General features: G+C 37.3%; 1 protein-coding gene across 1 annotated transcript in view; it reads left to right on the top strand.

Annotated features, from left to right (window-relative positions):
• The window catches only part of ARHGAP42 (Rho GTPase activating protein 42), a 161,009-nt gene that overhangs the window by 52,850 nt on the left and 94,355 nt on the right, over positions 1 to 13,804 (top strand). The window contains exon 3 of the mRNA XM_026109167.2: positions 1,267 to 1,328. Within this exon, the coding sequence (XP_025964952.1) occupies positions 1,267 to 1,328 (62 nt within the window). The remainder of the gene's footprint in view (positions 1 to 1,266; positions 1,329 to 13,804) is intronic.

Genomic DNA, 13,804 nt, shown 5'->3' with positions numbered 1-13,804 from the left:
ATTGCAGTGGTGACCTCTGCAAAGTCTAGATGGGATAAAGGATGAAACTATTTGGGTATGGTCTTAATGCTAAGTAACAGTTTGGATACTGAAAACACAGTTAAGGTAAGCTAGATAGTGGCTTCCTCTTAGAAAGTAACGGAACATAACAACTCCGTATTTCCAAAAATCTTTCAGAGAAGTTAGAAGTGGATGAAGCTTTATTATTGGAGAGTGATAGATCTGGTAACTAAAGAAAATGGAAAAATAATTTGAGGGCAGGAGTTCTGTTAGCCTGCGCTCAGTAGTGTATGTTAGTTAGCTATAAAGGCCTCTTATCTTGCATTTTTGCCTATGGAGCTATGATGCTGAATTCTGAATAACCCATATCCCCTTGGGAAAGCACTGTAGATGAAAAGATAGGATTTTCCTAGAAAGATTTGCACCACTCACCTACATTGTAATGAAGCTTTGCTTGTCATCCTCTCAGCTGGCCATGCAAGACTGTCTCAGTGCCCTCTTTTCTGAAGGCGTGCTACTTGTCTTACCAATAAATTTTTTGGAGACCAGTATCACATTGCTCACATTGAGTTATTTGGAAAAAGGTAGTGTTCACTTGTTTAAAACAGGAAGATGATTATATATGACACTATGCAGCATCCTGTCACAGATGATGGTTGCAAGGTATACACAGTGTAGAAGTACCTGTTTTCTAGCTCAGTGCTGTGATGCAGATGTAAAATATGTCTTCTTGGATTACAGTAGTCTCCTTAGTGCCACTAGTTGGACACTCTTCTAGACAATGACTATTTCTCAGAGTTTTTGGATTGTTTTCCCCCTTCTTGGCCTGTTTTACAGGTTAATACTTTTATCATGTTTCTGTTGACTTTCAGTATAACTCTTTGACTTATATTTTAAGGTAGTTTCAAGCAAAGATTCTCTTACAATAGGTGCAGAATTCTAAGCTTTTGGAAATTGATCATCTGTTCTCTTCTTGTCACCTGAGAGAGCTTGTCCTTGCAAAACAGAAAGCCAAGAACATAGGACTCTTAGGACTAGAGTTCTTTCCTGGAATCTGAGGTCCCTTCTGTTCACCTGCTGTTGACCTGCTGTTCACTTCAGTGCTCTGTGCCTCATTTTTGTTTTTACAGTAAAATAGTTAATGACTGCTGTCCTCAGTGAAGTACTATGCAAGAATAGTATCTTATCACTACATTTTCAGTCTGGTTCCTGAACTTATCTGGTCTTTTAAAATATAATGTTGATCTAGACTTTTTTTTTTTCCAGCTCAGTCACTGAAAGAGTTTGCCCGGCTCCTGATTGCTGTTGAAGAGGAGAGGAGGCGACTGGTAAGTCTGGTGGGAATAATAGGTTGCATTGGGACTCTTTATATTAAATACTACATTTTTCATTCCTCTTGAAATGTTTTTTAATTTTTTATATTTGTGCAATAAGTATTTCAGTAAATATTTCATAAGAATCATTTGTTGTTCTGCAAGGGCAGAAATGTGCTAGTGCAGACTTCAGCAATATTTGGTGGTTTGTACAGCCAGATACTTCTGCGTTACTTTAAAAACTGTTTTCTCACAATTTTTCCCCAAATAGCTTTGAACACTGATGTACCTTTCTTTTCCCCTCTCTTGCCTTTTTATTCACAAGGTACAGTAATAAAGTAAACTGTAAACGAAGATCTTATAATGGAAATATAGATCAGTATTTATACTTAATGACTAAAAATATAGATTTCTGTATTTTAAGAGTCTACTGATGATATGCTAATAACGAAAGAATATAAAGAATAAGTGGTAGGAACAGAAGCCAAGTTCACTGCTTCTGACAAGCTCATGTACAATATTCTAGATCAGACTTGTCAGATTTGCCCTCCGTGATACCATTCCTATTCCCTTTGTTTCCACACTGTTGCATCTACAGTATGCTTTTATTTACATTTGTATTCAGATATAGCTTTGTTAGTGAAGTTTCAAATATATTCTTCTGTAAGTCTTTTTTAAAAAAGTTCCATATAAGCAACGAAACTACTTTTTCTTCCTTGGAAGTCAGTCATAAATAAAGCAGAAATGAATTGATGTGGTAAAGATGAACTTCAGTAGGGGGATTTTTAAGTATTGTGAAAGATTAACTAGCTCAAATCCATCCAATTACTACGTCTGCCTTTTGTTTTTCTTCCTCCTATGAGTACTTCTGGAGGTGGGGAAAGGATCTTATGACTCAGATTGGAGGAAATTTATTAATCTGGGAAGGGGTTTGCAAAGGCTTTCCTACAAGTAAATAAGCATAGAATCATTCTGCTGCTATTTCTGTTTTACATGAATATTTTAAAGTAGCAAAATCATTAATATTCATATGGTACAGTTGCGTAGTTGTTATTACCTAAACGTAGAAAAGTGCAAGCTTTTGGTTCAGACTAAGCTTTTGTTTTTCTCCCTTTGTATGTGGTACTGAGAGGAAGAGTATGAAGTGGAGTGTTCAGATGTACCACCTTAACAGATGTTTACCAGAACACATATTGAATTACTTATTAAGCAGTGTTTCAGGTGAATAGCTTTGCAATTTAGGTTAGGGATTATTGTGAGGTAACTATTAGGAAAAGGAAAAGCAGTGAAGAGGTGACGGCTTTATTTTTAAAACTGGTTAATCTTTCATAACATGTATATGTAACTGCCTTTCGGTTTTACTCTTTTTTATCCTCAGATGAGTCACTCCTTTTTACTTCTAGAAGTTTCTGGTCTTTCTGTAGTTTATAATTTAATCATTCTATATAATATTTTACTTGATATCTTATCGGAAGACAAGTACAGTAAAAGGGAAAGAAAAAAATGTTAATTTTCTTAAGTGAGCAAAAGCCCGGTCAGGTAGGTGCCTATTGTTCTGTGTTCAGTATGACTTCAGTGGGTCGTGCACAGATCCCATAGCTGAGTCTTCAGAGCCTCTGTCCAGGGTGAGAGCCGTGGGTGAAATTTCACTGTTATGGAAAAGTACTTTACAATCGGCTATAAGTTTGATATAATACAATCATCAAAGCCTTGTAAATAAAGTGACAAATAATATTCATGTGTAGGGAAACTGGGCTGTTGCACTTGATGGGCAACCATTCACATCCAGCTCTTCTCTGAGTTTGAAAACCCCATTTTGTGTATGTTCTTCCAACTGAAGGTTGCCGTTGAGAGCATTGAAGACATACAGTTATCAGGATAGTGATTTTTGAGCAAGAAGAGAATTCAGCAAACTTAGGATTTATTTTTTTCTATTTTTAAACAGTTATGATCTGCCCGTTGGTGGAATTAGGTGATTATTCTGGGAATTAAACTTCCTAAATTGTCTGTTCATAGTAGAGACAAATGCAAAAATGAAAACCTCAGGCTGAGGCTTTAGAAAATACATAAAGGATAAAACAGTCCTGCCTAGATTTTTACGTAGTTGCTGTGCCCACTCTATTCTCTAGGGTAAATTGTAGAGTAAGAAAGAGAGTTTGTTTTTCTTGGTTTTGTTTTCTCAGTTTAGTGAGTTCCCCACTGTGATGGCATTTCCAAGATAGAGGTGCTTTCGATGGAGTATAATGTACATGGACTGCATTATTTATTGCTCTAGCCTGAGATCACAAATTCTAAGCCCTGCACAAAAGTAGGCTAAAATGTTGCTGCACTGACTGCCATACAGGCATGCAAACCAAAGGTCCTGCTATGATGTTGGTGCACCTACTTCAGGATTGTGTTTGGAATTTCCTTTTCCTGATTACTCAGATGCAGAAAAATAAAAGATGGGAAAGAAAATATACTTAGAAACAGTCAGGCACTCCTGACTTCATTTACCCTTATCAGAAAAAAAATAACCCTGAAACCCATTCATTTGCAGTTTTTCATACTATAATGAATACATTTCTTGACTCTTATGATGTACATCTTTGCTGTAAGGGTTTAGAAGTTAAAAGCAAACAAAACCAAATAATAACAACAAAAAAGCAAGCCAGAAGGTGTCATCTTTGTCAAAGATAATTGTTTGTGATTCTCCAGTCCTCTTACTGGAGTTCTATGCATGCTGTCATAGGATCCAGAGGTCACTGTAAAGGTCAGGGTACCATGCTAGATGCTGAACAGATACCTTGTAATAAGAGTTTTGTGCTCAGCAAACTTGTGATTTAACTGTGAAAACTTCAAAATATTTTTTGCCAGTTTTGGAGGAAGCATGGAGCATTATATGTACACTTTGATTTCCTCTGCTGGAAGCACTTCAAGATGGAAGCACTTCAATTTGCAGATTAGTGGTTATTTTATAAAAAGGTTGTCAGCTGACTGGAAAGCTTGAGACAGGGCATGAAGTCTTTAAAAAACTGTATTTCCTTTACTTAAAAAGAGAATACTTGCAAAAGTAAAAAAGGGTAAGAATACAGCTCTTTTCTTTTTGACATCTTGCAGAAGGCTTTGAGAAAACCAGCTGGCCAGTGTTGCGCCTGTTTACAGATATACTTCATACCATTTGAGCCTTTTTTGTTTTACTGCTTGAAGTATGTGACAGTAGAAGGCAATAGTGTGTCAGCAAATGCTGAATGTGTGGGAATATGGAATGACAGATGTTAATTTTACTTACTGGCTAATGATTTTGAATTTTTTACCACTGATTGATGATCCTGGTGAGCATGCATGTGAGTGCATGAATCAGACTTGAATGTGGAAAGTCATGTATTCATAGCACTAATTTGTCTCTCATCTGAGAACTTTGATAGCTGCCTGTTAAATTCTTCATAAGTAAAAAAAGTTTCTGTCCTTGTCTCTGTCTTCTATTTGCTGATATAGAAAAATTGACTAGTAGGCTTAGTAAAAACACAGGTCATGCACTAACCTCTCCCCCGTAAAAAAAGGGAAAAAGCAATTCAGAAAACAGTTTTTATGATATACAACCTTATGCTTGATAGCCATCATTCTTTTTGTTTTATTAATTTAGTGATTCTGTTGGTAAAGGGTAGATTAAAAAAACCCCAACTATTTCTGACTCTTTGATTTTACAGGTAGTCTGTCACTTGTATAAAAATATTCATCCCCAGTGCCTTTCCAGTGACTCCAGCAGCAAGCCTCCAGGGAATGTAAAATAATGACCTCTATTTCCCAGTGATTATTAGGGAACAATAGAGATGCCATAATTTAATTTCATGTGAACAGTTGGGTCTATATCAAGGGATCTTATTTTAAATAATTTCCTTCTGCTCTTGTTGAATTTACATTGCTAAATAAATGATAAGCTACTTTGTTTTTAGGGATTCATGCATTATGTTTCCTTTTCATTTGATATTGTTATTAAACTTTGTAACAAATAGAAGCCTACTGAGAGTAGTGTAAAATACTAATTCCTTTTCCTTTCATAGGATTAATGCTGTGTTGACACACACAGATGGATTAGTTTATGCTACTGATTTCCTATTTCTTAAGTTCCCCTATTAATCTGAAGCATCAAAAACGTTATCTTCAGTGTTACGTTATCTTGAATATAACTCCCTGATTATTTCTGAAAGATTACTAAATGCTGAACAGAAACAGGCCTCTCTTAACTGTTACATTCTTTGCTGTTTACCCAGTTTTTATGGTTTGCTGGCAAGTGATGAATGAGACAGAGGGTCCTATGGCTCTTTTCCCTGGCATCATATATCAGTGAGATGTGTATGGTTACTTTGAATTCCTGGCCAGTACTAAGTACTTCAGGGGACAGTACAAAAAAATTCTGAAGTTCATAGTTATGTAATATTATGTTTGATGGGTGTTTTGCTCTCTAACAGCTGTCCTTTTGTGAGGATCTTACAACCTTTATGCTTCAGAGAGTATCTCACTGTTGTGGGTTTTTTTGTATTAACTGGGTGTTCTCATTGTGGTACTGTATTTGCCCTCCCGCAAGGGGTCTCATGCTGTTTCTGCTACTTCCAGGAAAAGCGTCCATGTTCTGAGTTTCAAAAGCTGCGCTTGGAGAAAAATAAATGAACTATTAAAACCAGTTATCTGTGGAATGATTCATGACGTCAGATACTTAAGGACAAAGTATGTTGTTGAGGAGAAGTAACCCTTTTCTTGTATATGAAGTGAGCTACAGATTCTGTCAGAAGAATGAGCAATCTTTCCTCCACAGATGCTGCTTGTATTACCCAGATTATAAAGGGGGAAAATGTACAATCACGTATAGTAGCACTCTGAGACTGCAAATACCAGCATACACCTGGCATTTTGTTTAACGATCTCTCTCTCTCTCTTAAAATGACAAAAAAAGAGTATATGATGGTTTTTACTCAATAACTCTTTTCTGTGCTCTTCAATTCCTGTATCAATTTTAGTATGTAAAATTAGCCTTTCTTTGGTAAGAACCTGCCTGCAAAGAGACTGTCTGAAAGTATATTATTAAAATGAAAATGCAATACCACAAATAAGAGGGTTTATTTTCCTCCCAATTAGAAGTTCTATTTTTTTTTTTGAATTTTTAATTATAAAGCACCTTAAAGCTGATTTTCACACTTAAGCTAGTCTGTACACATCTTAATAACCGGTTAAGGCAGCATGTACTGTGTTGTTAACTGAACCTAAATACCTGTAAGCCTTGCTAATAAGCAAGGCTTCCTGAGTTTGTGTAGCAGATAGTAATTTGGAAATACCCATTACCAAGCTTTCTATTGAATGAGCCATATAGTGGCTGAATAGTAAATCAGCGTTGAATTATTTTGTTTAATTTTGTTATAAAAGTGGTTTCTACATTTATTAATTTCTGATTCTCCCCCTGTTTTCTCACTCCTGCCACAGGTACAGAAGGCTATATGTTTGTAGTGAAGCTAAGGATTTTTAGAAATTATTAGGAAAATAACTGAAAACAAATCACATGTGCCTACATAAATCATTTTGGTGAACCTTCATTTTTAATACTTGTACTATGCACTTCTTGTCATTAATGTCAAAAGCATTCTGTAGACTGGAAAGGATACAGAGATAGGCAACACGGAAGGCTAGAAACATGGAAGCTTTAAGATGAGGAGAGATTATCCAGAACAGGACTCTTCAACATGGAAAAGGGAGAGGAATATGATACAGGTGTAGAAAATTGTCAGTATTGTGGAGGAGTTAGTGGGAGTGGGGATCATTCAGTATTTGTCTTGTTACAGGTCTGAAGATTGCAATGACATGCTTCACCATCCTTTAAAACCTATTAGCAGACCGACCTGCTAGTCTTCAGCAGCAGGTTAATGCTTCAGCACTTGATTTTTTTTTCCTGCTTATACAGCCATTAGTCTCACTTCCTTAAGAACTAACGTGAAAAAAAAAATTCAAGACTTGCTTCAAATATGATTAAAACTTTCTGTTGTCATAACACTGTTTACTACCCAGTTCGCCCACTGCCTTTTCACAGAGGCCGTTGTGCTCCGCTTCCCGACCTGAGCCTTTGCAAATACTGTGAGAGCAGCCAGAGAAAGACAAAAGAAAAAGCACCTCATCCTTTTTTCTCTCCTGAATGCCTCGCTTGGGGAATTTATTCTGTCTACAGGGTAGAGGTATCACTGCCAAATCTCATTGTCTCTGTTGGCCTCACTTCTTCCCTACCTGGAAATGGATAGGAAAGGCCTGTAGACTAGGATACAGGCAATGTATCAGCAGATTAAGTCCTCTTTGTCCCCTAGGAAAGGGAATTTGGGATCTGAAGGACTGGTCTGGGGAACCATGTACTTCCAGTAGCTCAAAGGGCTTGGATAGAAAATGACCAAGTCTAGAACAGTAGAGCACAGCTGTGCCTCAGGCTGTGGAGATGAGTGGTTCCTGCTTCAGCCCTTAGTACTATAAATTCACCTGGAAGTCTTTGGCCAAGGCATGGGCACTCACTAGTGTAGGAGTATCTTAACCTCTCTATCTTGCTGCTTCCTTCCGTCCTCCTGGAATTTGCCTCAGATCCCACGGTGTGGACGATTTGGACATGTGTTAATTTTTGCCCTCCAGATGGTTATCTGGTGCATCTTTAGGTGCATCTTCAATTAATTCCTTCCATCTTATTTTTGCATATAGAATAATTTTTCCATATGGTTTTCATTTGCCTCTCCAGGAGAAAAATATGATGTTTCATTACCATTAATAAAATAGTACTTTTATTTTTTTAAAGTATATAATATTATGTTGTGAATGTTATTGTCTTTTAGCCTTGGAAATTGTTGTTGAAGAGAGGTGATATAGACTGCAGCAGTGTACAGTTTTATGCAGCATTTTAGCTGTAAAATGGTTGAATAAATCTTTTACAGAAGGTTTTAACTAATGAATGGCTTTCAAACTAGCTTTCTGCCCCAGACACAAATCAGCTTTGCGTCCCAACTACTGTCACTGTAAAAAACTAAGAACTAACTGGAGTGGAGTTCGATGACACCTGAAAAAATGGTTTGATGTTCATATTAATTGCAGATTTGTAGAGCGCTTCTTGAACCATTTAACAAAAGTCCAGTCATCTTTGTTGTGCTGGTATGAATGTTTGTGTGACTGGGTAGTGAACATAATTGGAGAAGCAATCCACCTGGAAAAATAATTCCTTCCTTGACTTGCCATCAGCCACTTCCCCTCATTTCAATGCACACAAGGAAAATGGATGACTTTCCAGGCCAGAATAACTATCAAGAAGATAGTAAGTACTTTGATAGAGTTACTATGGAAAAGATCGTGTTTGAACTATACCTTCAGTTGTCTACAGAAATTATCAGTGCCAGCTGTAACTGATAAATGAAACCAACAAATAAAAAGCAAATTTCTCTGTGCAGGTTTGCCAGCAAGCAGGCTTGTGCTGTGGTCCTCTTGTTTCTGTTAAGGGAGCATTTGCAAAGCTGCTTCCCTCTCGCAGTGTCCTGGGCTAGAAGGAACCATGGTTGCTATCCTCTTCTGCACGGCTCAGCTACAAAAGTGTATGTGCTCAATGGAAGTTTCTTAAGATTTGTGTTCAACTTCTCCAATAATTTCCTTTCTTAAAAAATTTATTGCAATATTTTTGTGAAAATGAAGAAAAAATGAAGCCACCCTGTGACTTCTGATGATGTTAATGCTTAAAAGCCCAAACTGACATCAATTGAAATCAGTTATAACTAGTCTCTCTTATTTCAGTGCCTACCTGTTAACATGTGGGATTGAAATGTAGACCCCTTTTTTCTTTAAGTTTGGAGAAAGTGCTTTGCAATCGTTTTGCTGTGACTGAGTAGCACACAGGATTTGCTCAGGGTGTTAACTGGTATGAATGACATCAACAGAAAATGATGAAATGAACAGAAAGCATACAGTCAGGCTTTTGTGCTGTATTTCCTCACAGTTTTCTCTTCTCAGAAACTGCTTTTGAAAATGTGAATTGTTTCCTCTTAATATAAATGTGCATACATGAAGAATCGTAGCCTCTGCAAGGCCTTTTGCACGCTGACCTACTTAAGTTAAACCATTCTGTTGCCTTACAGGCCTACCAGGTGAGGAGGAGAGCAATTTGACTATTTTTAAGATAGTCTTTGCTGGTGAGATATTGTCCAAGAGCTTGAATCATGATATAGTCATTTTCTTATGGTAAATATTTTTTATCAGTGGTGCCGAAGCATAGCTCTGGGTTGTAGATCCCCGCTGGGTAGCTGCTGTCAAGCAGTGAGCGCTTGTCTGTCTTGATGGGGCCAAGAGACATGGTTAGGAGCTAAGATAGTCCTTCAAGAGGAAGAGAAGAGGGAATGAAAAGGATAGCAGCCTTCACTAGCTCTGTGCCTTGTTCTTAATATTTCACACCATTGATGCATCTGTAATGTTATACAAAGAGCATACAAAATCTTAGTAAGAAGGCGTTAAAACTTAGTGTCCTTATAGTATTCACTGCTAAGGTTTTTTTTAATTTTCTTTTTTGCAGAGAAAGGAAATTGGGAATAACTATTAATATTCAACATAGCAACTGTGATGTTTGTCGCAGGAGTGCTACACTATGGATTAATATAATTGCTTTGGTTATCTGTTAAAGTTTCTCCTAGTTTCTATGTTTGGGGTGCTTTTATTGGCATGTGCCTCCTTATGGATATCTGATTAGTAAAGTACTAAGGTGATTTCTGCTTATTACAGTATAAAAAGATTACAGAGAACCTTTGATCTTTGGGCTATGAAGAATTTTATTAAAAGATTTTAATGGCTTGCTGTAAACAGTCCCATGATGTTTAGCGTATCCTGGTGGGCTGGTGTGATCCATTAATAATAGCTTTCTTTGCTGCTCTTAATTGACTAATCATCAGTGACTGCAAATAAGAATAGGGAGTGATTATTGGAAACCCTTTAGTAAAACTGAAAAACTCATGGATAAATTTAAGAAAATTTCTGGCTTACTGCAGCATTGTTCAGTTAGGAGAGAATATTGATAAAATGATACTGCTTGCCATTCCCGGTTTTGAAAAGTATCACTGAGAGACATGAAATCCTCCCTTCAGTAAAAGTGCAAAGTCAAGGGTTAGTTGGAAAGCTGTTTGCTCCTTCTCATTTTATAAATCCAATTTGTGTCTTGATTTCATATACTCTTCTCGTGTCCCCTGTGCTTCAATGAATGTCATCGTGCATTACAGAACAGTAACTTCCCAAAATGTTTGGAAAGACATTCACTGAATAGTGTGGCTTGAATGAGTTTTATTTCTACTGACATTTTAGTTCATCTTCATAGAAATTCAGGTAGTTACTGTTAAAGCCTGATGACGCTTTGGCGTTCAACACTATCACTGACAGAGTTTCTTCTCAGATGATTGTTGATAAAGAGAAATATATATGCACTTCTAAATGAATATTTTAAAGGAAGCCAAATTTTGCCAGATGACATCTGATCAGCTGATCTTCTAGCAATAGGGTTTTATGTATTTATTTTGTGGTGGCAGAGAGGAAGGGAATGGCTTTGTTAGTAGCAGAGGGTATGTGCTGAACCCATTACTTCTCTGTAATGATACCAGAACATCTGACAGTCTGCCACTTTCTGAATTTTTTCAGGGATTCTGAATCGATCTCCTTTTCTGATAGTAGTTTGAGAAAAGCTACTTCATTCCTATGAACAATTTATTTTAGAATTTTTCTTCATTTAGTCTGATCTCTGGAATAGTTTGAAGGCCATATATTCCCTGTTCTTATTTAGTGTCCTGAGAAATGTGACTAGAAGTGGAAAGTGGCACAAGTGCTTTATGAACCTAACAACGTGTACAGACAAAAATAAGAATGTCTTTGTTTAAAAAGAAAAGAAAGAAAGAAAGAAAAAGCTTTCAAAAGAAAGCGGGTAGATTTGCATTTGCAGTGCATTCTACTGTTTATCTCCCTTGGAGAAATTGCTTCAACTGTATGGGCCCATAGTTATGTTACAGATAAAGATGTTTTATTTCAAGTGTACTCATTGGGATGTTGGTTTCATGTTTGCAGAACATCTAGATTTTTTTTTTTAAGTGCCTCTATGAGGTCAAATTATTTTTATTTTGACAGTCTTGTTTAGATGCATCTCTCTGAGCAAGAGCTTTTACTTTGAACTAAGGCTATAATCTGATTAACAGAGTTTGGTTTGTTTTTTCAGCAGCAAGGCAAGTTTATGCGCCCAGTTCAGAAAACTGATCTGGCTCAAAACAAAACAAAGCAAACAAAATTTTTTACTGGTTACTTTCCAACCGCGTTGGTTTCCTGGATTGGCTCCATGCGTTCTTCCACAGGCTGTTTCACCATCACAACAGAGGGCAAAGGAGAAGTCAGAGAGAGCCTGAATAAGCAGTGTAAGATCAGCAAAGTCGTCTTAAGTTAGCATGACTCCCCAAATAAATGCCTGTCTAGCTAACTCTCAGCTGCAATGTTAGTTGTTACACTACCCTCACAACTTGTTGTGGTCAAAGAAAGGTTATTTTTCTGCTGATAAAAGGAAGTTATAGCAGTATGCTTGGAGCCCATGTCATTGGATCCTATGGAAGGTTTCAAATGGTAGTGGCCTTAATAAAATACTGAGAGCTACCTCTTGGGAGCCTGTGCTTCAGTAAAAGACAGCCTTTAAAGAAAGAGTGGGCTAAACTTCTCTCTCCTCCTGAGCTGGCTTTCACGCTAGGTTGGTATCTTGTTTACGAGCCAAGTGAGAGCTTTCCAAATTGATTGCTCTTGCTAGTCATATTCCCATGACAGCAGAAAAAGGACTAAGAAGCTTTTATTTGGTACTACTCCTAGCCCTTTTGCTCTAAATGTCTTGCCACAGTGTTAGCCCATTTCCTGTGTCCCTTTCTTAATTGTGTGTGCTGTTCCCAACACAATCATTTTTAACTTTCACCACTGACACGTGGCAGAACCTTCTAAAATTGTAAGTTTTCAGCACTTGAAGCTTACATAACCTTTGAACATTTTACTTGGTGTCAGCTATCAGTAAAGCTTGGTAGGTATGCAGCTATAAAATCATGTTTTACAGTAGAAAATCTATTTAAATGTTTTCTGTAGCTTTATTTTATTTTCATACTAGTTTATATTTATAACTGTTGTTAAGTGGAATCATAATCTTTTCCTGTGATTGTAAGGAATTAGCTTGAATAGCTTTTTCATACATTTTTCCAGTTTACTGTTTAAATTTCTGTTGGGAGGCAAGAGCAATATGTACGCACTGAGTTAATGCTGTCAACAGCATGGGCATATCAAAAGATTTTTTATAGGTTCTGCTGCTTTCAGAGTTAATTTATCACTGAATAGTTAAACCTGTGACTAGCTTGCTTTTCTTCAGAAAATATTCTTTGTGTTCATACACGTGCTTGCGTTTCCTGAAACGATGCACAGTCACAGACTCGGAGTTAACAGGTCCTGGGCATAGTACCATTACAAACAGCTAAGCTGATCTTGGCTTTATGCCGGGACATGTTCATTCATGAAATACTTGTTAAAACAAAATACAACTTCCAGTTGCATTCTTCTCTTGGAATAGCTAGTTTCCCAAGTGCTGGCTTTTATTTGATTATTTTCTTCTTTTAATAACAATGATTTGGAGGAGGTCAGTGAAGGTTGCATTGGAGAGATAACGGATAGTGGATTGCTGTGATATTGCCATGGCTCTCACATCAAGGACCAGGCGCTGTAGAGGAGCAAAGCACTTAACTCTCTAACTGTCTCTCTCTGTGCTTTCTTTCACAGCAGCTGCGCTATATAATGCAAACTGATTCCTAATGGTAATAGATAGCAGAGGTTAGTAGCTATTAACCCCACTTTTGCAGTTACTGGAATTGACCCATGTGGACCTGCAGCATCTGTGAAGATGAGAAATAATTTTCATACTCAACTGTAGCATGGACTGGTCAAATGGTAAGGCAGAGCCAGCTGTACCAACAGGATGATTTGAACTGGCTGCTTAATCAATTTTCAGCATCGCTAAGAGCAGCAGGCAGGTATTAAGTGACTCTTAATAAACTGGTGAACACTCAGTTGCCTGGTCGCAAGACCTACCACTTATCCACTGATGAAGCATTTTTACCTCACACAGAAGTGATCACATGGGTTGATAAAACTGTGTATTAGGACATTGAAAATATGCACAGAAGAGTAAAACAAACCAATCAAATGTGGCCAAAGTTAAAGCAGTGCATGACAGTGTAGTGGGTTTTAAGGTTCTGTGTAGAAAAGAGAAAGCCTAGCCCGTAAAGGCGTGCAGTATTGTGGGCATCAGGTGATTCAGCTGTTTGCTGTGTGACTACCAGAACAAATGATTTGCTTGTCTCAGCACAGCCTGTGAAAGGGGAATATTCATACTTCTTCACTGCTCATCTTTGTAGTTTATTCAGAAATTGGGCTTCTAGAAAAGTAACTCCATTTCACTGTGTCTG

The sequence above is a fragment of the Dromaius novaehollandiae genome, chromosome 1 (assembly GCF_036370855.1).
Source record: "Dromaius novaehollandiae isolate bDroNov1 chromosome 1, bDroNov1.hap1, whole genome shotgun sequence".
Lineage (NCBI taxonomy): Eukaryota > Metazoa > Chordata > Aves > Casuariiformes > Dromaiidae > Dromaius > Dromaius novaehollandiae.
The sequence above is the reverse complement of the archived record's forward strand: the minus strand, read 5'-3'. Positions and strand labels throughout refer to the sequence as shown.